A 27,262-nucleotide genomic window follows, 5' to 3' on the forward strand; every position below is an offset into this window, starting at 1 on the left:
GGCTTTGCATCAAATCGACTACGGTGCGTTCCAGGGATCGCATTTGGGACCACTCTTATTATATTATGACATTTACGCATTCATTATCATTTATTTATGTATTTTATTATTTCAGAATAATTGTGTTTTATTATACACAGATGACATAAAATTATGTAAACCCATACAATCCTTTACCGATTATATGGAATTACAAAGCGATATTCATTTGTGCGTGTACCGTGAATCTAATTTATTGTTCTTAAATATCTAAGTGCTACTCGATTACGTTCACTATAAATAAAAAGAAAATCATGAATTCAATATCATGAACAATATTTTATTTATCATTTGTAAATTTAACAATAAAAATCTTGGGAGAAATCCAGGGGGCAGCCCCAGGCAAGCTTGGGAAAAGCAACTCAAATGGCAGTGCGAGGAGAGGCTGTACCAGCTATGGACGGAGGCTGAAGAATTAGCGCAGGGTTCTTTTTACTTACTTATCAAATTGAGTAATATACAGTAAGATTGTAAGAAGTCTCTTGTTTTTACATTTTTCCATACATTTAGATATTATCAGTAATTTTTGTTCCTAAAACTTAATCTTAAAGTTTTACTTGACACATGCATACATGTTGCATTATGAATTAAAAGTAAGTTTATTTCTAGCAACTAAAATGTTATGTGATGCGTATTATAGTTGATTAAAATTAGGTTTTATTTCTAACGTCTATTTTCTACGGTATGTAGTTATGCATATTTCATTGTACATAGATTCACAGGTGCATATGTATTTGTATCCATGTTCTACGGGGGCAAAAAGACCGGACTTTCCTTCCTTACTTTAGAAATAGATATCTTTCGAAAAACATGTCTGGAGGCATCTTGACGAGGCGATGAATCCACGGACCGAATATAACACGGGGAAGAAGATAAGATTAGGAGACATCTTTTGGTACGTATCTGGAACACACGAACTGACACTCCTACCCCTACACTTCTGATTCAGTCCACATTTTATTTTCGTAGCTCTGTAAACAAATAAATAAATGTAATGTAATTTTCCTATTTCATGATCTTTTAAAAGCCACATTCAAACTATAATAAAAACCGTATGAAGTCTTTAATAGGCAATGAATTATGGCCAACAAATAGGTTACAGTCAACGGTGGTGATCTTTGAAATGATTCCGAACTTGAGGAAATAGCGGGTTATGTTTTTTCCTCCCAATCCAAAAGGTGTCTAAACAAAATATTTCATAAATCTCTATTTCTCACTGAAGAGATTAAGCAATAGAAGTGTTTTGTGGGCAGGTTTGCATGCCCGAAGAAGGTCCATTTTTCAATACTTCTGGTGAAATTTATCAAAAAATTTTAAACTAACGAATTCTAAAATAGATAAACAAATTTACAGGCCTTATCAATAAGCAGGATGTTAAGAAACATTCCTGACTTTGACCAGTGATTCCTGCGATATTTTGGATTAGAAATGTGTTTTTGGTATGTTGGTCTCCGGTGACGTTTTTTCAAAATTATACAGATTTATAGTTATATCTCGAATACTTCATGCTTAACCACTGAAGCGTTCTTATATATAATCAATTTCAGCTTTAAGTGCTCAGAAAGTATTGGTTTGGAAATTTACCGCCCTCTTTCAAAAAATAATACCTCCGAATTTCAATATGGAGACATATAAAATGCTTATGGTGCAAGAGAGCCATTGAATGCACCTATATTTAATCGTTTATCGCTATTTTTAGGATCCATAATAAAAATATTAAAAAACCGTTAAATTTATAAAGCGGGAATTCTGCTAATTATTTACTTTAAAATTGCCGTTTGTGGTACCTACTTGGAGCAAAATTAAATATTATGACTTCTGTGCGTTTTCTATGGCCTAGTTGATAAGCACTGCTATAAAATATAATTCTAACATGCGTTTTTTAATATTTAAACACGTGATCAATGATTTGTAAGAAATCATATTTCAATAATTTATGTTCATGGAATGTGAATAACCATAAGTCGGAAGAGATACGAAACATCTTTTGTTAGAGTGTGAAACTACTAAGTTAGTTTTATGATTAATCGAAGATTTCAATATGCTGGAGCTTGCGAAATAATTCCAATAAATGTTTTAAAATAACTCTTCAAATTGCCCACATTTTGGACAGCATGGGCTCGCCGCGGGCGTTCGGAAATTGGCCATAATGTGGCCAATTTCCAGATAAAGTCCAGTGGCTAAACTTTTTGTAGGTCATATGGAGATTATCCATCATGCTTCGAAAAGCAGTTAATAAATTATTCTAGTCTCCTAGAGGCATTGGAAAGGGGCATTGGTAAGATAGTTATGCACTTAGGAAGAATCTGATGAAATGATCCGAGACAAACAATCCTGGTTCAATGTTTGATAGTCCGTAAATAAATAAATTAATTCTTACCTCTTTTGCGAGGTGCAAAAGTTGTTTGAAAGTCTCTGTCCCTCCCTCCATGGCCAGTGATTTGAAGGTTCCCTTTCCGCTTGGTGCTTCTGCATTCTTTGTATCTTGGTTCTCTTCTTTGGTGTTAGGAAGTAGGAAGGACAATGGATCGTATAAATTTAGCAGCTCTTTAGGATTGCCAAATTTTTCTTCACTATCACTGGAAATAAAATCATTTTACAGGGTTAGAGCGTAGTTATTGCTTATATGACAAAGGGAGATTTTGGACAAAAGAGAAATCTGATTGTTGCCGAACTTTAGCCAAACCGCGTGGACTATCAAAGTACAAAGTTATGCGTTTTGTTGTGTAGGAAAAATGGGCGGGTTGTCGCTTTGCATGGATGTAATTCTCAGTAGTATGGGTGAACGATTTTGGCGATACTTTTGTACGCACGGTTTCTTCCTAATAATGGTTCACGGCCTGTCTCCCTTGTTTCTGTTATCTGTAGTGGAGATGGATCGATTTAAGTGTGTTGTGGGCGAGTCGAGTGAAAAAAGTCTCAATTTTCGCTAACTTTTTTCTTGAAAAATCTTGATTTTTGTCAGGGAAATTGTTAGATCTACAAGGGATTAGTATTTGTCTCGGACACTATCTGGATTGCAATTTAATTCAGGTAGAATCTTACAGTCATACAGGAAGTTGATTTGGACGAATTAACTCCGCTATTAACATCGCTATGCCCCGGCAAGACAGAGGGTTCAATTCCCAGATGCTATCGATTGAAAGTGCCTAGTATTCTTTTCAATGACTAAATAAAAAAATAAATAATTATTACCTCTTTTGCGTTGTGAAGTTGCGCGAAAGTGCTTGGACTCCCCCCATGGCCAGGGATTTGAAGGTTCTCTTTCCACTCTCCTCCTCAGAACCTCCTGCAACTTGATTCTGTTTTTCGGTATTAAGAAGCAGGAAGGACGATGGATTATCCCAATTGAGCAACTCGTAAGGAGGGCCGATTTCTACTACCCTGCCACTGGAAATAAAATCATGTTAGAGTTAGATGCTAAGCGAATCAGGCAACTACTCAATATAGACAGAAACTCACTGAGGCAACTTGTAGGACTACTAACGGGACAATGCCATCTCAGGAGACACATGTTGGGAGTAGAAAAAACCAATAGATGTAGAAAATATGACGAGGATGTAGTGACTCCAATTCACCTTTGGTGCCAATGTCCAGCTCTGTTGGGAACAAGGCTCAGATACCTGGGAAGACACATTATAGAACCAGAAGACATAGCCACATATCCAACGATAACCATAGTGAACTTTATATAAGGGACCGAGTTACTGTTAAAGGAATTATGTAAAATGGAAGATAGCACAATAAGCCTATGGCCTCAGTGCTCACGGGAACTTTACGTCAATCGTCTCCTCTTTTAAATAAATAGATGCTATAAATTGCATCAAATTTAACTAACGAAGAAATTTGAGTAAAGAAGAAATTTGGCATACCAAAGGTTCAAACTAAACTCTAAATTAAATATACTGTGAAAACATTGACTTTATTCTTATATTATGCTTTCACCATGTACATACAAACTTATTTTAAAAAGTGTTGGTTTTTATGTATGAGTAACTCTAGACATTAGAGTCTAAAGTTTAGACAATACAACCGAAGACCCTATTCAATATCTTATCCCTATCGATGGGCAATGAACCATTATTACGCATATATACCTACCGGTTGTAGGTGTACATGCGTATTTATACCTACCTAGTTATTTTATTATGATAAAGAAGATGTGATATTAAAAAAAATATATATAGGGTACACCTACTTATATTTAGTTAGGTAAAATTGTGTATCTTTTGTTTTGATCCAGATTGAAACCATTTGTTTGATTATCAAATAAACTAACTAACTAACCATCAATCCGTTTCCCCGCAGGGGTAGGCATAGAGATGGACCACCACACAACTCGGTCTAGACACACACTCCTTGCCTCATTTACATTCATACATCGTCGCATACATACTCTTCTAATAAAAAATAAATCTATATACCTGTCCATGACGACAACCTTATCATAATCCATGACAGTGTGCAGCCGGCGGGAGATGGTGATGACAGTTTTATCTGCAAACTGGCTCCTGATGATCTTCTGTATCAGCTGGTCTGTTCTGCAAATAAAGACAGTAACCTGACAAGAAAACACACCTTAGAAATATTAGGCCAATCCACATATCTGTTGTTGTTTTGGAATTTCTCTGATGATAGAAGATGAAACATCATAAATGAAAACTTTGTGATCATCATTAAAATAATTTATACATAACAACACATCAACGGGTTTCATAAAAACTGTGTCTCGGCCAAGGCTTCATATGAAAGCTTCGTTGGAATGCTGGGACTAGATCGTCTAAACTCTAGATTCTAGACGTTAGGAGGAATATGGAAATGGTGTTAGCACATAAGTCGCTTAGTGGACACATTTTTAATCCTGATGTTCTGGAATGTAATACGTTTTATGTCCCCGATAACTTCACCAGAGCTAGCCTAGGCAGCACATGCTTTTTTATTTTTCCAAGAAGCAGGACCAACCTATCCATTACCATGCCACTGAGGAGGGTTACTATGCTATTAAAGCACTTCTGAGATTGATATTGTTCAGTCAAACTTTAGTGAATTAATAAATAATTAGAATAAGGATTTTTTAACACAAGGCTGCATCGCAATTGATATAATTGACGTGTGCAATTGATTAATGTATTATATGCATGTTATTATTGTATGTAATGTTACCAGAATCTATGTTTTTCACAATGAATATTACACAGTAAATATCTAAACCTTTCAGAACAATGGTCACAAAATATTGCTGAGCCGGCAGGGTTGGCAAGTAATATGCTGGGTTTGGTCTGAGTCAATTCACCAAGCATCTAACCCTATAGGACTTTTCAACATAATCCCCATTTCATAAAAAACTCGTCATCTATTGCCACCTTCGCAAGTGGCAATAGGTGATATAGGATGACATGCAAGCATATTTGAAAGCTGTCATTACTTCTGTTCACGTAGTTCGTTGCACGGAGCATTTGATTTTCCCATACTAATAATATTTAAAATTTCAGAAACAGTCTTTGGCTTACTCATGGTCAACATCTTCGGTGGCCTCGTCCAAGAGCAGTACCTTGGCCCCCCTCAGGGCCGCCCTGGCCAAGCACAGCAGCTGCCTCTGTCCCACCGACAGATTGGCGCCCCCGTCCAAGACCTGCCAGCTGAGCCCCCCGACCAGTTTCGATACCATGCCCTTCATCTCCACCTGGAATTATATCACACATATTTTTATCACTCTTCAGAAGAACGAAGATGAAACGTGGTGCATCCCACAACGCGTTACATCTTCTGTTCCGATGTAGTTTTTGGAGTTACAATATAATTTCCTCATCTTCATGTTTGTTGATTTCTTCATTTTCATATATGTTGAAATATGTTGTTGATTTCCAAAAGATCATGTTTCTCAACTGCAGGTTGTGTTGGTATTACATCATAATTTGTATGATTCCCTCATAATTGTTTACATAGCCATTGATGTTTTTAATCTTGTTCATGGTATTTTTAATTTCATTTAGTATGGAATTATTTAATTTTGTAGTGTGGAGCTCATAGTTTTTGGCCCAAATTATATTTTAATTTTGGAATTTTCAGTAGATTTGAGGTTTTTTTCTATTCAGTGTTTCGATAGGTAAATATATCACTTCTTATTACGTATGGTGGATGGTCAAATTGAACATCAAAGCCTGAAGCCAGTCTGGCGCCTCAGGCATCGCCCCATGGATCTCAAACACTACACAGTATTTCTTACGTCAGCTACAAATTTGCCACTCGGATTTAGAGCTAACCGAATGAATCTCTCTCCATCCATAAGGATTTTTAGGATTTCATGTGATGAAGTAAAACAATAATAATAAAATAAAATCATCACCGTGCAACGACATAGCGATATTTTGCGATATTTATCACATGAATACGAATTGTATTCAAGTAATCTTTAAACAATTCTGATAAGTGAATCACCAGGAGTTAAAGGGTCAGCAACAACATTTCTGAGTTCCACTCAACACAATGATCGCACATTACTTATCCACCACCACTTTTTCTAATATCACAAAGAACACTGTAATTCATCAGAGGACAAGAGGTGTGTCACAGTACAAAGAAAAATATGAAAATGATTTCCCCTTTAGTGTAGCTATAAATGTATCTACTTAGTGGAAATAAATAATGTTACCTCTTCCAGGGCATCCCACAACTCCTGGTCAGAGTGCTTGGCCTGGGGGTCCAGGTTCTCTCGAAGAGTACCGCTGAATAGGACGGGCTCTTGTTGAATGATGCTCATGCCGGACCTCAGCTTGTGGAGGCCCAGGTCCTTGGTATCCACTCCGCATATCCTGATCGTCCCCTCTGTTTCTGCTAACCTGGAAAATTGAGTTATGTTTTCAGATGCTCGAATGAAATACATTTAACTATCTGGGTGAAGGGAGATATCTTCTTCTTTGCGATGCCAAATATTATATTTGGCCACTTCCACCAATGCTGCACATTAGCTTCTGTCCCTTGATATTCTTCTCCAGTTTCCAGGTCTTCTTGCTTGATCTGTCTCTATTTTGCTTTGTATATCAACTTAACACTGGAGGACCCGAGGGAAATTATTTCCCTATGTGCCTGTATTGCGTCGATCATCATAATATTCCCGTCAAGAAGAAAAATTAAAAAGATAGTGTAGTGTTACCTGTAAAGTGCAGCGATTATGGAACTTTTCCCTGCCCCAGTTTTTCCCACAATTCCAACCTTTTCTCCATTTTCCACCAAGAAGTTTACGTTCTTCAGTACATACTCAGCTTCTTCGCCCTCTTCGTATTTCATGTAAACGTTCTTCATTACAACTCCACCTAAAAGTAATTATTATTAAAATTTTATCCGGCAACCTGTACTAGGGTCGATAAGTCGTTTGCTAGAAAATTATTACGATACTCTGAAGTTCGAGTCTTTTTTTTAATATTGAATAATTTTTTTTGTCTTCTTCCATTTTCTATTCTTTGGAGATTGTTAATTTTCTTTCAATAATCAATATTCCAATGAAGCGTAACATTTTAATAAGTTACTTAACTTATTTTCTAATAATATTTAATTGTAATATTTTTTTCTCTGGGTACTCACTTGTCTATACTTATTTGTCTAATCTTATATTTATTAATTTTCAGTATACGTTTACCCCAATGAAGAAACCATTGATTTCGAAACATGTCGATTATTTTGATTAAATAGTGGTGTATCCAAAATATTTTATTTTCATATTATACTTAAGTCCCGAAAACCCTTCTGGATTGAAGGAGAGAGGCTTCTACTATTACCTCTAACTCCAGAAACCGGTGGAAACGTGAGTGGCAATTATCCGATCTCGCCCATGAAACTCGCCCCCAGATAGTCTGGGTTCTCACGGCCTTATGTATAGAATAAGGTGCTTCGGCAGTCTCTGTGCCCACATGATGCAGATCACCGATCATGTGTTCAACGAATGCCCGCTCTATTCATTCCCAGGCGGGTTTGATGAGGGCCAAGGGCAACGCCTGAGGTCTTAGACTGGATCACAGTCCTAGATTATCCCCCCGCATACGAAAAAAGAATAAATTTCAATATAATCATTTTAAATCATTGAAAATTATGAGTTTTACCCGCAGTATTTAATCAAACATCTAAATTTTTTTGACGAGTGAAAAATCATGAAATGAAGGTTTTTTTTAAAGATTTAACATGGTTAATATTTACCTTCTTTAGGCCAAGTCGTGAGCTCGATGTTAGGATACTTATGCTCAAATGCAGCTGTATCTGTTTCTAGTGGTGGTTCTGATGGATTGTTTGAGTATTCATTTATTCTTTGAACCTAAAAGGGGGAATAGATTATTACGAAATTTTTTTTCTATCCTGAATGCAAAAATAAACTTGCCCTAATTGAAGTGAATGGGTATTTAGTAAATAACTCACAGATGTCATGTGATTTCCGACTTCTGCAGTCTGTCTTAATCCTCTCTGACAAATCATTACCAAAACCATCACTTGAGTCAAAACTAAGCCCACATTACCACCAACAGTATCTGAAATCAATAAAAGGAAAAAAATTTAAGCATATTAATTTTAGACTTGGAATAACTTCAGAATCACTTGATTGTAATTTTTTTATTATATTCATTGCAATTTTTGAAATAATTTTGAACTTACTAATTTAGATAGATACATAAATATTTAACAATATTACATTTTAGATCATCATTGGTTATGTATACCTTATCAGAAAAGAGGAGTTCTTGTGCCTGGTTCCACGATTCTTATATAAGTTTTATGTTATAATAATATTTTTGTATAGAATATTGATTTTTCAATATAATGTTTGATTTAAGTTTTTTTTTAAATTTACTTGTTCTGATTGGTTGAAAATACAGCGCAGTTCAGAAGGGAGATTATTGTATTTTTTATGACTTGGTAAATATAATGGTTTTGCGTTTGTGTTGTTTTAAAATTAGGTGTAATAGATCGATTTCCATTTCTCATTAGTTTGTAAAATTCTTGAAATTCTTTTTTATTTTTTTCTTTGCACATTTTTATAATGGAAGCTTGCTTAAATATGTCATTTACAATTGGTACTGGAAACAATTTAGAAAGTGATTTGTTGAGAAGGTAGAATTTTTTTTTAGTATTACTTTTATGATGGTTCTTTGTGAAACTGTGAGTTTGGATTGTTTTTATAGGATCCTCTCCAGCCTATGATTATGTAGATAAGTAAAGACTGGACAAGTAACAAATAATATAAACAAATATATAAATATACATTTCCTTATTCTCTTTACTAGCTCTGCAATGTGGCTGTTCCACTTCAGGTTTTGGTCAATGATTACACTGAGATATTTAAAACTTCAGAAGAAGATTGATTACAGTACAAATAGGATCGTGTTATTTACAGTTTACATTATCACATTTTTCGTCGTGGATTATAATACTAACTTTCTGATTAGGTATTTTCTTTAAAGAAAATAACACATTTGTTGTATTTTTTGCATTAAGTGTGAGCAGGTTATTATCAAACCATGATTTTAAAGCATTAATATCTTCATTTGCAAGTTTGTTAACTATTTCCCATGTTTTACCTTTCTTTAATAATACAGTGTCATCTGGGTAAGAAATTAATTCCCATTTAATTTTCTGTTGGAAAATGTCATTTACATATATTAGAAATATTAATGGACCGAGAACCGTGCCTTGAGGAATGCCAAATTTACTTGTTAGTGACGTATTAAATGTTTTGTTTAATTTTACAATCTGAGGTCTCTCTGTTAAGTAGCTTTCTATCCATTTAAGGGCTATGTGGTTTACGCCATTTTATTTTAGTTTGAATACAAGTCTTTCATGGGAAATGCTATCAACTGCTTTCTTTAGGTCAATGAAAATTCCTATACATTTATTTGATTTGTCCAGGGTACTCTGAATACTAGATGAGATTTTTGCAATGGCATCTTGAGTACTTTTTCCGTCTGTGAATCCAAATTAATTTTCGAGTTTTTTTTATGAATGCATTAAGTCTTTTTTTTAGCAATTCTTTCAAAGATTTTTGATATATTAGATAAGAGTGAAATAGGTCTATAATTAGAAACGTCCGCGTCCTCTGGACTATCGGATTTAAATATTGGAGTAATTATGGCTTTTTTATACATGCTGGGGATAATTCCTGTCTTGAAGCTGTTATTTATTGTATGAGAGATTGGTGTAGAAACATAATTTTTAATACTTTTAGTGTTTTTACGGAAAGACCGTCGAACCCCAGGGCAGAACCACCTCGCATTTTTGATATAATTTGTACAATTTCGGGCGGATTGGATAGTTCAAAAAATTCTAGTTTATTTTCTGTGTACTGATTTTTTGTAATATTTTTTTATTTTATTTTGATTTTTTAAGCTAGATTCTGACATTCGCGAAGAAATCATTAAATGCATTTGCTCCTTTTTTAGGTTCCTCAATACAGTTTATTATATTACAACAATAACATTCAATGACAGCTGTCGTGTTTTTATTTCACTCTTGAAATATCTCAAAATAAAATAAAAAATTCTAGCTAAAATCTAAATACCTATATTTTAATAGCTTTAATAGTGAAGTGAAGTTATACTAATTAATATTTCGTGCCAAAATGACTACACGAGCAACTGCAAAAACACTAAATACTACGGACACCCAACTCCTCCAACTTCTTGACAAAAAGTTTGAAGAATTTAAGGTACAATTTCTGGAAATCATCAGAAACGAGTATAAAGAAGAAATCGAGGAATTAAAAAATAAAATATTAACTCTAGAAAAAAAAATTAATACGAAAAAAAACAACAACCTTGAAAAAACTCTGGAACAAAACGCCGTAATACAAAGTGAATTTAAAGAATTACAAAAACAATTGGATGCTAACGAACAACACGCACGCATTAATAACATAGAGATCATTGGGATACCAGAAAAAAAACAAGAGAACCTGAAGGAGATTATCAAAAGGATCTATTCAGAATTAAATATAGTAAGCGACGACATTGAATACGCCACCCGAGTCACCCCCAAGGAGAAGATTGAAGGAAGACCGCGGAATATTATAGTAAAACTAAAGGGCAGGAAACAGAAAGACGAAATCATAGCAGCAATCCGGACAAGAAGGGGCCTAACAGCAGAGGATATTAACTTTTATGGAAAACAACGGATCTATATAAATGAACATTTAACTCATAAAAACAAAGTACTCTACAAAAAGGTCAGAGAGTTTACCAAAATTAATAAATTCAAATTCTGTTGGATCAAAAATTGTAAAATTTATGTAAGACTTAATGAAAACACAAATCACCATTGCATAAATAATTATAATGATCTAGAAAAACTAAAAACATACAATATTTCCATCAACTAACTTTCCAGCAACTTTATATTAACTGCACTATATACTTAATACAATGGAATCTTTAGAATTATACTATCAAAACTTAAGAGGTCTCAGAACCAAGACACATATTTTTCTTCAAAATGTATTATTAAACAACTATGACATTATATGTCTCAGTGAAACATGGCTTAACAATTCAATCTTTAATGAGGAACTTTTCGATCCACGGTACCATATTTACAGACGAGATAGAGATTATCATAACCTCAATCAAAATCGCGGTGGTGGAGTTTTAATTGCAGTCAAAAGTAAATTAATTTCTGATCAAAAACTAGAATGGGATTCTGAAGCGGAAGACATATGGGTAACTATATCACTTCCTGGTAAAAAAATTCACATATGTACTTCGTACATCCCACCTGACAATAAACATCTTATAAATATTACTTCTCACATAAACAAAGTATCACAGATTATGACGGATAACAATAATGACAGTTTCATTATAGTGGGAGACTACAACCTACCTCACTTACTTTGGTTACCAATAAATGACAACTGTGATTATATGTACACTGAACCCATCAATTCATTAAATCCCGCCCATTTTAACTTTATAGAATTTTTATCATTTAATAATCGGCAACAATATAACTCTCAAAGTAATAATATAAATAATCGCATTCTTGATTTAGCTATAAGTAACATACAACTGAAAATTACTCACAATAACATTTCATTAGTACCAGAAGATATTTATCATAAAACACTGCTAATTTCAATTCCTATTAAAAATAAAAATAAAAACCTGAAAACTAACACAAAGCAAGTATTACAATTTAGAAAAGCAGATTATTCAATGATAAACACAAAACTAAACGAAATTGATTGGGATCATAATCTGAACCATCTGAATACTCAATCCGCAACTGACGTCTTCTACAACATATTGAACAATATTAAAATAAATTACATACCAACTAATATGCACAATATTGTTTGTATTCTTATGGTTACCAATGTATCGATAATCTTTTATTTTATATAAATATTAGATTTTTTTTCCCCTTTATTTTTGTTATTTTTGTTGTATTATTTTGTTCTATTATTTTATACAATTTTTTTATTTTATATAATTATAACTTCACATTTCTCATAAATTTAATTATTTCTTCTAATGCTGTCTTACGTAAAGTCACAAGGAGGAAATCCGTAATTGGTTTTATTTTGGCTATTTTACTTATGTACAATCTGTAAAAATATAAACTGTTGATTTCCCAAAAATGAATAAATAAATAAAATAAATATAGGGTTTTCCAATAAGAGGTGTTATTTTGATATTCAATCGTAAAAGATCAATGGTTTCGTTGCTTGTGTGGCACATAGTGCCGTCTTGTTGAAAGTAAACGTTTTTCAGATCAATACCTTCAATCCATTCACCGTAACTATTGCTCCAGCCTCATTTTCGAAAAAGTAAGGTCCAATATCTCCCCCGGACCATAAACCGCACCAAACAGTCACACGTTGAGGATGGAGAAGCTTTTCAACAATAATTTCTGGGTTTTCCGAGCCCCAGATGCGACAATTTTGCTCGTTAACGAAGCCACCGAGGTGGAAATGGGCCTCATCACTCAAGATTATTTGCATTTGATTCACTCAAGTGAATTTTAATAATTTCAATGCGTTGTTGAAGCGTGTATTGTTCCATTTTTATTAATGGCGTAGTTTTTACTTGTCAAATGTCAAAAAATGACAGCTTTAAAAGTAACATCTACCGAAATAGTGGGCTATTCAAAATAACACCTCATATTGGAAAACCCCGTATTATTGTTTTGTATTATGCTCCTTATTATTTTTAGTTTTCTGCTTATTTTCCAAGATTTCATTTAATATGAGAGAAATGGACCTTAATTTACTAAAGGATTTGACAAACGAAAAAGTGTACATAGGTGAAGTAATAAGTCCCTACAAAAAAGAGTTGCTTTGGAAAGCAAAGCAACTAGCCAAAGAAAAAAATTATGAATTTGTTTGGATCAAAAATGGGAAAATAATGGTTCGTAAAGGTCATGATCAAAAAATTTTGTACGTAAATCATCTGGACGACCTCGATAAATTAATATAACAAATCACTTACTTGAACACGCCAAACTGAAATACCTACTGAGAACATGGATAAGGAAACAATAACTACAAACAAACCAGATGAACTGCTAACTCTTAAAAATAATTTTAATATATTAAATAAAAATATACGAAGTATCAACAAAAACTTCGATGAACTTCAAATACTAATTAAGAATCTAAAAATTAATCTTGATATAATTATCCTCACTGAGTGCTGGATAAAGGATAAATATTCACCCTTACATATTAATAATTACACCTCATATGCAACCAATTTGAATTACACAAAAAACGATGGTGTGATAGTGTACATTAAAGATGACACTAAAACTGAAGTCAATGAAATAAAATTCCCAAATGCAAACTGTTTGAAAATCAAAGTGGGTGATGAAACCACTATATTAGCTCTGTATCGATCACCAGCTACAACTAATATTAATCAGTTTCTTGAAACGCTTTCTAATGAACTCAATCTTCTAAAAAACAAAAAAAATGTCTTCCTCATCGGAGATATAAATATTGACATACTAGAAAACGGTCATCCAAATAGAACTGATTATCTGCAAACACTGGCCGCCCACGGACTTGAAAGTTTGATAAATAAACCTACGCGTGTTACAAATGACAGCAAATCTTGCATCGACCACATATTCAGTAAGACTGTTAAACCAACCAACTCTATCATATTCACCTCTACTATAACCGACCACTATACAACAATTTTATCTATTACAAAAAAGAAAATACAAAGATCGCAGCCCTACCCAATTATCGTGCAGAAGACAGAAACCATATGGAATGAAGTAAAACAACAATTACTAAATACAAACTGGATAAACCTACTGGAGAACCTTGATACAAATAGTGCCTGGAGTAAATTCATTGAATATATAACTCATACCATCATGTCAAATACCAAATCAATAGAAAAAAAGATTTCACATAAAAATCAACATCTTAAACCATGGATAACCCAAAGCGTTATAAATTGCATTAGAAAAAGAGATGAACTACACAGAAAAGTTAGTTTAAATCCTTGTGATATTTTTATACAACGATATTATAAAAGATACAGAAATATTTGCAAAAATGTTGTACGCAATGTCAAAGAAAATTATTATAAGAAAAAAATAGACGAATGTAACAATGACCCACGCAAATTATGGAAGATCATTAATGAAATTACAAGTGCAAAATCATCCCATAACAAAAGCATAGATGAACTAACAATTGAAAATACCCAAATCTCTTTCGAAAAGCATCCGGACAAAATTCTCGAATACGTAAACGAATTTTTTACAAATATAGGGTCAAAATTGGCAAAGCAAATCAGACATCCAAAAACTAGCATTTTACCAGAAGAAAAGGAAAGTATGAACCAGATAGATAAATTAAAGTTAACTAATGTAACCAATACTGAAATCAGAAACGCAATTGTATCCCTCAATGTTAATAAATCATCGGGAAATGATATAATCTCAAATAAAACAACTCCAAAATGAACTGACCTTCCCTTTGACATACTTGGTCAATCTGTCTATATCTACAAATGTATTCCCCTCATGCCTTAAAAAAGCAACACTTATACCTATACATAAAAGTGGTAACAAAAAGGATATATATAACTACCGACCCATAAGTCTCTTAAGCTCCTTTTCAAAAATCTTGGAAACTGTAATGAAGAAGCAAATTGTTCATTTTCTTGAACAAAACAAATTATTATCACCATCCCAATATGGCTTTAGGGAAAATCTAAGCACCAATGATGCCATAGAAAATCTAACAAGCATAGCCATAAAATACATAGATGAAGGGAAAAAGTGTTTGGCTTTATTCATAGATCTTCAAAAAGCTTTTGACACAATAGACCATAAAATATTACTAACTAAGCTAAAAAAAATAGCAATGGCCGAAACAACAATGAACTTATTAGAGTCATATATAACAGGGCGAGAACAACAAGTACAAATTGGCAAACAAAAGAGCAAACTACTATCTTTAAACTATGGCGTCCCTCAAGGAAGTGTACTGGGACCGATCCTATTCATTATCTATATCAACGATTTAACTAACCTTACCATTAAATGAAACATAATCAGTTTTGCTGATGATACTGTTTTATTATTTCAAGAAGAAAATTGGACGGATACATTTAATGAGGCTGAAAAGGGGCTTAGTGCACTTCAAAATTGGCTTAAAATCAACTCGCTTACCCTTAATATAAGCAAAACAAAATATATAACATTTTCAATAAACGCAAGGAGCCAACCAATAAAATCACTAGAACTAAAACTACACGAATGCCATGGAAATAATATACAATGTTACTGCCCCGTCATCGAAAAAACACAAAACATAAAATATCTCGGAGTAATAATCGACGAAAATCTTAGATGGGACCTACACATCAAAGGTATTACGGAAAAACTCACAAGCCTTATATATTTCTTTAAAAATCTAAGAAACGTATTAAATAAAAAGGATATGAAAAAGGTCTACTACGCATTATGTCATTCTCGAATTGAATATGGAATCATAGGATGGGGATCTGCTACACATACGTACCTACACAACCTGAATACGATTCAAAAAGGAATCATAAAGACCATATTGAAAGTACCAATTAGAACGCCTTCAATTGAAATATTCAATTCCTTTGACGTACCAAATGTACAGCAAATATATGCCAAAAATATATTATTGAAGCTCTTCAAAAATAACAAATCCTCTACTAGACTGTGTATGCATAGCACTAGATTGAACAAAAATGATATAAAAAATATTCCAAGTTATAAAACCACATTCGGACAAAGAAACTATACACACTTTGCAACAAAACTCCATAACATCCTTCCCCAAGACATAAAACTAATAAAAAATCCTAATGAATACAAATCATTAATAAAAATATGGCTGAAAGAGGTCAATGAAAAAACCCTAATGAAAACACTAAAAACGATATAGAAGACACTAAAAACGACATAGAAGACACTAAAAACGACATAGAAGACAAATAAACCATATTTAAATAACTTTAGTCCGCCTCGGCACAGGACCCCCTAGTGAGGAGGACTAAGAAATACAATATTTTATACTTAATTTCACCATTAAATTTTGTATGTAACAATTATTTTATATAGTCGCTAAAATAAAAAAAATAAAAAATATACTCCAAACTCTCTATTACTGTCATTTTCAGAATCATCAACTTTATCTTTATAGTATTTTTCTTTAGTGTTTTTTATGAGATAAGCTAATTTATTTTTGTATTCTCTAAAATGATTATTTAAATTTATGTTTAGTGTTTTTTTTTTAGTTTATTTATAAAGTCTTTCTTTATGTCTTATGGAAACAATAAGTCCGTGTGTTATAAAAGGTTTGATTTTACGAAATGCCGAGTTCCTTTATGAATTTTTTTTGAGCCGTTTATATAATTTGTCAATCATTTTCAAATACTTAACAGCACTCATTGACTTCATCATTTCGGAGTATATCCAACCATGATTCAACCATTATTAACAACAGTAATTTCTTTATTATTATTTCCAGATTGTCCGCTATGTTGATTTGCCGTTTGGGGTATTATTATATTGTAATGGAGCAAAGTCATGTATATTCGGTTGTTGATTATAATTCCATAATAATTATAATTCCCGAGTTTAAATTATGTATGTCCTTAATATTAGTGAAAATATGGTCGATACACGATGGATGTTGTACGTACATAATTCATTTCCGCTATCGTGTTTAGGAAGTTATCTGTATAGTTCGATATATTTAAATTTATGTCGCCTATTGTGTTTGCATTTCTAAAATTTAATAACACTTGTACAAACAGATATTTCATGATGAGATGAGTAGACGAGTGCGTTCTATACAGAGAGATAATATCAATGTTTGCTTTGTAGGCAGTTTGTTCCATTTATTTTAATTTCTTCAGTGCACAAAATTTCACAATTATTTTGTACGAACATTGCGATGCCACTGTTCTTGTTTATTCTGTTTGTCGTTGACACATATTTATATCCAGGTATATAGTACGTCACTTCACTACTCGAATGAGTTTCTGTCAACACAATGCATGCCGGCTTTTTGAGATCATTATTAATTGTTGCTAGAAATTCATATATGTTTCGATCTATGCTTCTTATGTTCATATGTAGAATTAGTGGGCTGTAGTTCAGGTCGTTTTGGTGGAGACAGTATTCTTCAAAACTGTTATATATTTTCTCGTTAATGTTATTTTTTGTGTTTAGTGGAATATATAAGACGTCTGTCATTTTTATTCGTAGGCGATCGTCTTGCTACTTTGAGAATTTTATTTTTGTAGAGACACGAGTTGCTAAAAGCCTGGTGGTCTGTGCTATTTTTTTCGCAATATATTTAATATACTCCATACATTTTAGCAGTGCATATTTTAACGAAGTCACTATATATCAGGTTTTTTGTTTTTGTTTCTTCTTTATTTCGTTCACTAACTTTGTACTGATGTTTTTTCTTGTTTTCTTATAAAGTTTTATAATTTCTCATTTATTTTTCTTTCCATATTGTACTATGATTGTCAATAACTATCAAATATGAAAATGGCACTTGTGCCGTTCATTCTAAATAAATAAATATATTCAATAATTTTATTAAAAAAAGTTTATTAATAAACAAGTTGTGTAATTATTATCAACCGTGATAGCTTTTTCGTCTTCTGAAGGCATCATAAACTGTGGTGAAGCCGCTTACGGGATAATTTTATCCAATTCTGCCTGAAGTCCCGGGTGTTTTCCGGCTTATGCAGAGTTTTTTTAAAATCAAATGTATACGGTAATTTTCATTTAGAATTTAATTAAATATTAAGAAAAGCATTGTTATTATTATTACCAACCATCGTTTTTAGTAAAAAGCAAGAAGCTGTAAGAGATAGAGGCCAGGTAGAAGCAGCATATAACATCCATCCAGAAGGCGAAGGCTCGGTTGGAGTTGGTAACCAGCGTCCAAATGCATGAGTGCAGATCCTGGTAGCGGTCAAACTCCATGGTCAGAATTTTGACAGTATCGCCAAAGGAACGAATCGTCACCAAACCAGATAGGGTGTCATTAACATGTGTTGAGGCTGGAGATCTGCCTGAAATTGAAATATTTAGATAGTTTCGGTTGACTTTACGGCTTTCAGCACGGAAAACTTGCAATTTTTAATGGATTTTTAAATAGTTCTATAATATACACAGTACTGTAACTCATGGGTTAATGGTCTATGTGAGTGCAGTTCTTCAGAATTATTTCGGGCTTAAGTTGAATAATTCCATGATCTGACTGACCTGATCGTTAACGACCTCCGATAGGAGCGTACACCAGAAAAACAAGCATTGTTTTTAAAGTAAGAATCGGACTTTAGGTGTTTTGGGTTCCGGTACAGAAATGAAATGGTGGAAAATAATTGGTACGGTGAGGCTTCAATAAATCTACACAGAAGATTCAACCGAATGCTTTCAAAGTGGAACCACTGATGGGCAGTTAGAAAGAACTCTCAAAACAAAGTAAAATTATTTTTTTTTAAATTCAGTGTCGGTTACATAAAGACGATGGGTTGGGCACCTTTCGGAAAAGAACCAGCGGGAAGTTACAAAGTTAAAAATTACCTATACCCTCCAGTCTTTTAAGACTTCGTCCTACTCCTGTATATACCATCCTCAAGAAGTACAGAAGGACGCCAAACAAAACCGTTGGAATGAGAAGCCAAGCGTTGACAGTGCATACTACCACTAGTATTCCCATGGTCTCCGAGAAGAACTGTAATAAAAAAAGCAACACGTTGAGATTTATCTGCACGAGGCGCTGGTTTTCGAAACCATTTTAAGGACCAAACCCAGTGTTATTATACATATTTTTTACCTTCCTGCCCACTAAAAGTAACCTGCAAAAGTTCTGTCAGCGGGAAAGGGTATATTTTAACCAATTATAAATGCTCTTAATACCAATTTTATTTATGGATTACATCAGTGCAAGCCTTTCAATACTCCTGCATCCAGCTGGTTAATTATTGCGAAGCCTTTTTGGTGGTTGGTGATATTTCATCCTTGAAACATGTCTTCTTCAGTTGAACCATCTCAATTAATAATATTTTAACAACTTACTGCAAGGGAGTCTGATAAGGCTGGAGGAAGAACGGTGTCCACAGTACTCATGTCCTCAGAAAATCTATTCAGGATCTTTCCCGAAGCGTTTTTATTGAAAAAACCCATTGGAGCTCGGGTGACACCGCTTTAAAGGAAATATAGAACATATACAATCTTCGAAAGCATTAGTATTTCCGGATTTTGGGCAGGAGTATGCGAAAAGGAGTGATTTGTCAATTGGTCAATATAGAAATACACGTGAATGTTAATTCTTTCGTCTCTTCTTGAGTCTCTCAATTATGTAAAAGCAAAAAAAAAATACAAGGGTTTCTTAACACTTACCTAAACATGGAATCGTGTAACTTTTTGGACAAGTTAATGCATGTTCTGAAGAAAAGTAAAAGTTTGCTCAGTGTGAGCAAAATGCTCACCACCATCATAATACTGTACACAACAACAGACGAATCCCTGGACAGTCCTGCACCCTCCAAGTCGAATTCTCTTGGGCTATTGGAATTCATATTCTCTGGAAATGTATTTTGCATGTCGGACAATAAAACAATAGCTGTTGGCTTCACTATGGGTTCTGTTGACAAAGTCGATTCTGTCGGTTGTGTTGTCGATGGATCTGTTGTCCACGATGGATCTGTTGTCGACGATGGATCTGTTGTCCACGATGGATCTGTTGTCCACGATGGATCTGTTGTCGACGATGGATCTGTTGTCCACGATGGATCTGTTGTCGACGATGGATCTGTTATCCACGATGGATCTGTTGTCCACAATGGATCTGTTATCGACGATGGATCTGTTGTCCACGGCGATTCTGTTGTAGACATTATGTTCACGGAATTTAACAGCTCTTCCTTATTTACCCTAAAACAAATAAATATGGTGATCTTAGCAAGGCGTTTAATTGGTGACTTGTTACGTCATTTGGTATTATTTTTTCTTTGCCACGATTTATTTTTAATGTACAAATCGAGTTTATCCTAGCAACCGTTTTGATAGCAATTAGGCTTAAAAGGAAATGACTAAAGATAATACAAGGTGACTTATATTGTCCTCTATGTTGTATCTTAAGGTTTCAAGCTTGACTGAACCCTGCTGTCTTACCAATATTTCACTGATTAAATAATAAAGCAATTTCTCTATTCATAAGGTAGGATGCCACTCCAGGGCTTGCATGTAAACATAGGATTCTGTCAGTGTTTGTTATTGTATTAATTTGATCCTTTACAATGAGCTTCCTTTAAAACTACTTCTATCTATTTTTACCTCAAAAAGAACATTCCGATCACCGAACACCATATCTAAAGTCAAATACGAAAAAAACTTCTATTTAACGAAAAAAAGAACCTTCCGAACACCGAACACCGTATCTGAAGTCATATTGGGAAAAAACTTCTATTTAACGAAAAAAAGAACGTTCCGAACACCGAACACCGTATCTGAAGTCATATTCGTTAAAAAACTTCCTTCTAACAAAAAAAAAGAACTTTCTGAACACCGAACACCGTATCTGAAGTCATATTCGGAAAAAAACTTCCTTCTAACGAAAAAAAGAACTTTCTGAACACCGAACACCGTCTCTGAAAAAACGGAAAAAACTTCCCGAAAAAAAATATTGGTAATTTATTAAGAATCTTTTCAACTTTTTCGTATTCCTGTTAAAAACGGAATTGTAGGACATTAACAAAAGAATCGATAGTCATCCTAACATTTTTGCATTTCGTCATAATCTTACCAGTCGCTGACAAATAAATCACTGCCGGAGGAAGCTGCTTGGCTCACGACAACACAAGTGGCCACGCCAACAAGGCTGGAAACTCCAGAGCCAGAGCTTCTCATAAAGGACAGAATGCCACCTGAGTCCACAGAATCAGCCCCTAAGTCTTGGTCTCCTTCAATACTCCCCGTCACTTGTTCCAAAAAGTCCGAATCAGCCTCTTGGTCTTCTGCTTCCATATTCAGTCCTTCAAGTTCCTGAAAGTTTGAATCATCCTGTTGGTCTTCTCCTTCTAGATTCCGCTCTACACCTTCCTGGACCGAATCATCATTTGATTCTTCTTTTCCAATTTCATTATCATGACCATTATCGTTATCATTATCGTCATCGTTGTCATTTTCACCTTTATCTTTTTTTCTTTTTTTTCCCTTTGTTAATTCCTGAAAAATAATAAATCTGAATCAGTTTAATGGTGAATGATTTTTGAGGATTACCTTATTTAAGCCGCGTTGCACTTTCTCCTTCTTTAAGCAGGAATCAGACGGTTCACTTTTCGTTAGTTTCGGTCTTTCTTTTTGCCTATTTCACTGAAACAAAAGTGCCGAATGAATTCATTAGTGAACCGATCCGTCGATGTTGGTTTTGGCATTCGGCATCTTTCACTTACGGAATTAGATAAAAATGAAAATGTCTGAACAAAGAATGAATTTCTCTCAGTGCAATTTCAGTTTTGTTCGTGCAAGTTTACTCTTTCTCTCTCTCATCGAAGTATCTTCGATAAACTTTTTGAATTCAGCATTACGCTTAAAATCCCTCCCGCGTTTGAGGGTCATATATGTCCATAGTTTATAAAAGTATTTTTAGTTTTTTTTCTATCATGCGGAAAATTTTTTGACGTAAGATAGAAAAATAATAGTTGTTTCAAATATTTTAACTGGAAACTATTAATAAAATCCTAAAAATAGCCAAAGAAAGCACAGTTTTCTTACAAAGTCCTCAAACAAAACGAACGAACACAGAAAACATTCCAAACCGAACAAATGTGATGAAAGTACTCAAGGGTTAATACGCGAAAAAAATATTCTTTCTTTATTGACAGAGCAACAAGTAGTTCTTCAAATTTACTTTTATCCATCAGAAAGTGATTAAAGTATGATTCAGGACCTTTTTCCGCTAATTCTCTCAATTATATATTTGAAGATCCCAATACAGTTCTCCTTGAAATTCGTGGTCGCACCCACCACTATCTACGTTTTCTTCGCTTCTTTTTAGTTAAATTTGTTCGACGACATCATAGTGGGAGAGGAAAGGATGAATGTAAATTTCTATATCATTCTGTATGTATAAAATAAAAATGAACGTTCACTCGAGTGAACATACCCTGAGTGAATAGTCTGATCCACCTTTAGCCAACATTTCAGACAGCCTAAAACTGGACACACACAGCAGAGCCATTTGACCCCGAACCATTTGGCTGATGCCATGCCAAATATTTATAGGGGCTAGTTGTTATATTTATGTTGGGTATAGAACTTCAAAGAGAAAACTGTCCCCAGTATATTTTAGTAATGGCATCACTATCTAGGTCGCCATTCGCCATCAATTGAACAACTCGAACTAATGAACCTAAATCGTTCCATTTTCTTCAGCTTCGGATGGATGCCATAGTCCCACTGTCTCAAGAGCCAAGGATAGTAGTGAACAATTTGAACTCTTGTGAGGTATTCACATAAAAAATAGTAACAACACTACCAATATATTAAATTAACATTACGTATGAAAATAGATATGAAGCTTGACCTTATCTCCTGACGGATGCTCATTTTCTCTAGTTTCTGGTAGATGTTTAGATAAATCGTAAGTAGACAGACGCAGTTCTTCATATGTCCCTTGGAAAACTATCTGGAAGTGTAGAAAATATACTTTAATATTAGATTTTTGTTACGGAACGCTCTGCATGTCCCTCCTCCGTACTCGGGCTATAATAGATCCACTGTACATCTCCTATGTTTTACTCTCTTAACGGTAGCTCAGTGTGGAAATGTCTCCTGGGTCCCCAACATGGTATTATACCGGCCAGATCTGTGTCTTATTCCCAATAACGTCGGACATTAGCATCGTATATACATTTGGCGCTTTCCACTCCCAATATCAATACGTATCAACAGGGGCGGTTCTTCCATTAGGTCAACCGGTGTTTGACCCCCCAAAATTATAAGACAACAATAATAATAAATTATATGCATCAAAATAACTGGTATTATTCTTAATTCATTTTAAATGTACCGTGAAATAGCAGGGCTGCGAGCGGCGGCGGCGAGTTATGAGCAGTGACATCTATTCTCTGTAACAGAAGCTTTCATTCACAAGTACATGCGATTCGCTGGGTCAATTTAAAGAATGTCCCCAGATTTTGCATATTCTGTCTCTATGTGCGCTATAAAATAAACAAGATGGCACTGAGTCTTTCGTCTACGTAAAAATTAGGTACCGAGGAAAGCTTAGGGATGCTTAGGTCATGGCCGTGAGGGAGACAGCACGGAATATTATGTTTCAAACGGATGTTGACATTAAAATATGTCGGTTTTTCATTTTACACGCTTTTCGTGTGTGGAAAAATGGTTGTTTTTCAATTGGACAATTCGGGAAAAGTTTGGAATAATTATTTATGTTGTTATTGATGTTGAAGAATGAAACAAAAAAAAAACACTTTACTATTTTATGTATTTTATGGTGTGCACAACTACATTAAAACGTATCCTCTTTAAAATATTTTGACGTAAGTACATGGATTGTGTAGTTATTTACAATTTACTATATTAACATAATGTGTATTTTGAGTCGCGGACTCATGACGTAACTACTTACAAATTGAAATAGATAATAATAAATGAGCATTTTTCACAATATAAAATTAAGATTAGTCACACATTTTTTTTTAAATGACCTACAACACTTGGATCCCTAGAGCCGCCTTTCCGCGTATCAGTATATTAAAATACGTACTATGTATTAATAATGTTAATTTACTTTCACGTTTTTACCATTAGATCAAGGTTCCCTAATACAGGGTTTTCCAATAAGAGGTGTTATTTTGATATTCAATCGTAAATGATCAATGGTTTCGTTGCTTGTGTGGCACGTAGCGCCGTCTTGTTAAAAGTAAACGTTATCCAGATCAATACTATTTAATTCCGGCCATAAAAAATCATTAATCATCTCTCGATAGCGATCCATTCACCGTAACTGTTGCTCCAGCCTCATTTTCGAAAAAATAAGGTCAAATGACTCCGCCGGACCATAAACCGCACTAAAAAACAGTCAGGATAGAGAGGCTTTTCAACAATAACTCTTGGGTTTTCCGAGCCCCAGATGCGACAATTTTGTTTGTTGACGAAGCCACCGAGGTGGAAATGGGCCACATCACTCAAGATGATTTGCATTTGATTCACTCGAGTGAATTTTGATAATTTCAATGCGTTGTTGAAGCGTCTATCGTTCCATTTTTATGGCGTAGTTTCTACTTGTCAAATGTCAGAAAAATGACAGCTTCAAAAGTAACATCTACCGAAATAGCGGGCTATTCAAAATAACAACACATATTGGAAAACCCTGTATGTATTATTGCGACAATTAAACGACGGTTTCAGGCAAAAATTCTGTTATACATAGTACACACTATTGGCATAGCCTGTCCTGAGCCAAATTGCGACAGGCACGAGTAACATTTTCACGCCCGTTGTCAAAACCAGTAGACGCCTAGGTAGGTGATCACTGTAATCAATAATATTCTATATAGATGATTTGTATTTTTGGTTGGCGCCGTTTTAGTGAAAAATAATCCCAAGAGCGACATGTTAGGAATGTTAGGTGTTGTTATCAGCGCCTTGGCGCCTCGACAATTCGGCGCCCGTAGCGGACTGCTCCAATTGCGCCGGGCCGGCCCTGACTGTTAATAACTCTTATGCTATGTTAGCTGATGTTTTTAATATGCCTCTATTGAAGTATAAAGCTGTACTAATTAAACATTTTAGCAGTGCATACTTTGACGAAGTCACTGCAAAACAGAATTTTGTTTATGTGTCTTCTCCTTTATTTTCATTAACTATGTACTAATGTATATCATTTTTTTTTTCTTGCCTACAAAAATATTTATTTTCTTTTTTATTATACAATAACTGTCAATAACTATAATGTATGTAAATGGCACTTTTGCCGTCAATTCTAAATAAATAAATAAGTATTTCCTAAGATGGCAGTAGTCTATTAATATTTCTACTAAGTCTATCGATGAGTTTTTATCCATATTGAGTGGCTGTCTAGCTAGTTCTGGGTTATGTGGCTACGTAGGTTTGCTTACATCAAATCAAATTGATAGAATTAAACTGTATTTTGGTGTGAGCACTGACAGTGACTTGAACGTGTGGAGAAGTGACGTGATCAAGGGATCCGTAGAAAAGCAATCTTTATTACCTTCCCCGCCTCCATAAAACAGATTTTGTTCGCCTTTGTAAGCTGCTGCAACTGAAACGTTACCAGCAGAACTGCAGCATTACCAAGCAGACTCCTCATGCAAGATTCTAGCAGGGCTTTGGACACGTTTGCGTCAACTGCGGAAAGGGGATCATCCAGAAGATAGACTTGACATTTGCGGTACACACAGCGCGCCAGTGATACTCGTGCTTTTTGTCCCATTGATAGTGCCACCCCTGAAAAAAAGTGCAATGATTGTACTGATGTTATATTATGTCATACTAAAAACATGAAAATACATTAGAGTCCACCCACCGAAATCAGACAGCGGGTCGCTCTTCCTATTGACTATATCATTTACAGATTTTGCTACTTTGATTTAGACCCCTCACAAAATGTGTTCATAAAAAACTTTATTTATTCGTCAGGCTTTCCCATCTTGCATGAACCTTCATCTGTGCAGTCAGTCAACCTCTCCCTCGGACTGACTATTTTGGTCGTTTCCACTGGTACATGATATGATTATATATGTACATTATATATGATATGATTTTCCTTCAGTGTCCTGTCATCCAGAATTATATCCACATGGGCAGCAAATTGCAATCGTTGGGACAAACAGAATCTTACGATATTTTCTTACTCTTCTTCGGAGTCGTGGCTCATTCTGTAGTTTTTATTTTACAGCTTTACAATCAAACATGGCAGTTGACTGGTTCTAACGTTTCTGTTTACGATGGGTTACTATTATGTCGACCAGATCTGTGAAAACTAAAAAATTAACTAAAGTTTTACTCACCTTTTTCACCAACAATTGTCTTGTCTCCACGCGGTAATATTTGAATATCTCTGTCCAGCTGACATATTTTTATTACTTTCTTGTACCTCTGCTGGTCCATTTGTTCCCCAAACAGAATGTTTTGTCGCAAACTGGCTTCGAAAAGCCACGGCTGCTGACTACAGTAAGACACCCTCCCGTTTGTATATACAGAAGACCCTGGTTCTATGTAGATTTCTCCCAAAATGGCATGGAGAAAAGTGCTCTTACCACAGCCTACAGATCCAATTAAACCAACGAGTTCACCCGGAAATATCTGTAAAATACATGGAATAAAATAAAATGAATACAAAGTAAACTTAAAGAAGGAAGGGTTTTTATCGCAATCGTTAACAGTTGAAATACAAATTATAGTCGGTAGTTTAAAACAACATTAATCGAATTTTTTAAAGATTTTTAGCGCAGATGATATCATACAATACTGTGGAGGTATGAAAACTGTAAAAAAAGAAAAGGATACAAGAAATAATAACAAAATAACTAGGTCACTTACTTTTAAAGAAATGTTATCCAGTGCTATAAGTTTTGTTTCCTTTCCAGGGGTAGCTTCAATTTTCCAGACTGCATTCAAATTAGACAAAATTAACGCTGCCAGATTCGGATCCCCTATCACATTTTTTTCC

General features: G+C 34.4%; 1 protein-coding gene across 1 annotated transcript; it reads right to left on the reverse strand.

The window, feature by feature from the left end:
- Window positions 1-363: 363 nt before the first annotated feature.
- LOC149410565 (putative multidrug resistance-associated protein lethal(2)03659) lies at window positions 364-26,700 on the reverse strand. The gene is made up of 17 exons (XM_089648287.1): window positions 26,601-26,700; window positions 25,802-26,037; window positions 23,129-23,230; window positions 21,347-21,768; window positions 19,942-20,475; window positions 19,618-19,744; window positions 19,123-19,273; window positions 18,369-18,608; window positions 8,446-8,555; window positions 8,230-8,344; window positions 7,193-7,352; window positions 6,692-6,878; window positions 5,550-5,722; window positions 4,464-4,580; window positions 3,235-3,429; window positions 2,420-2,618; window positions 364-1,010 (listed from the first exon to the last, which is right to left on the reverse strand). Exons 1-17 carry the CDS (start codon window positions 26,698-26,700, stop codon window positions 972-974), a joined length of 3,207 nt encoding a protein of 1,068 aa, XP_089504413.1. The 3' UTR covers window positions 364-971.
- Between the last annotated feature and the right edge of the window lie 562 nt (window positions 26,701-27,262).

This window comes from Hesperophylax consimilis, chromosome 27 (genome assembly GCF_061612785.1).
Source record: "Hesperophylax consimilis isolate HC1 chromosome 27, BYU_Hcon_1.0, whole genome shotgun sequence".
In the NCBI taxonomy this organism is placed as follows: Eukaryota; Metazoa; Arthropoda; class Insecta; order Trichoptera; family Limnephilidae; genus Hesperophylax; species Hesperophylax consimilis.

Excerpts from the sequence above, each read along its gene's own strand:
- LOC149410565 (XM_089648287.1), bottom strand. The coding sequence starts at position 26,700 with ATGGACCAGCAGAGGTACAAGAAAGTAATAAAAATATGTCAGCTGGAC. Across the intron at positions 26,038-26,600 it reads GACAATTGTTGGTGAAAAAG|GGGTGGCACTATCAATGGGA; the intron begins GTGAGTAAAACT and ends ACTTTTTTTCAG. Across the intron at positions 23,231-25,801 it reads GTTTTATGGAGGCGGGGAAG|ATAGTTTTCCAAGGGACATA; the intron begins GTAATAAAGATT and ends CTACACTTCCAG.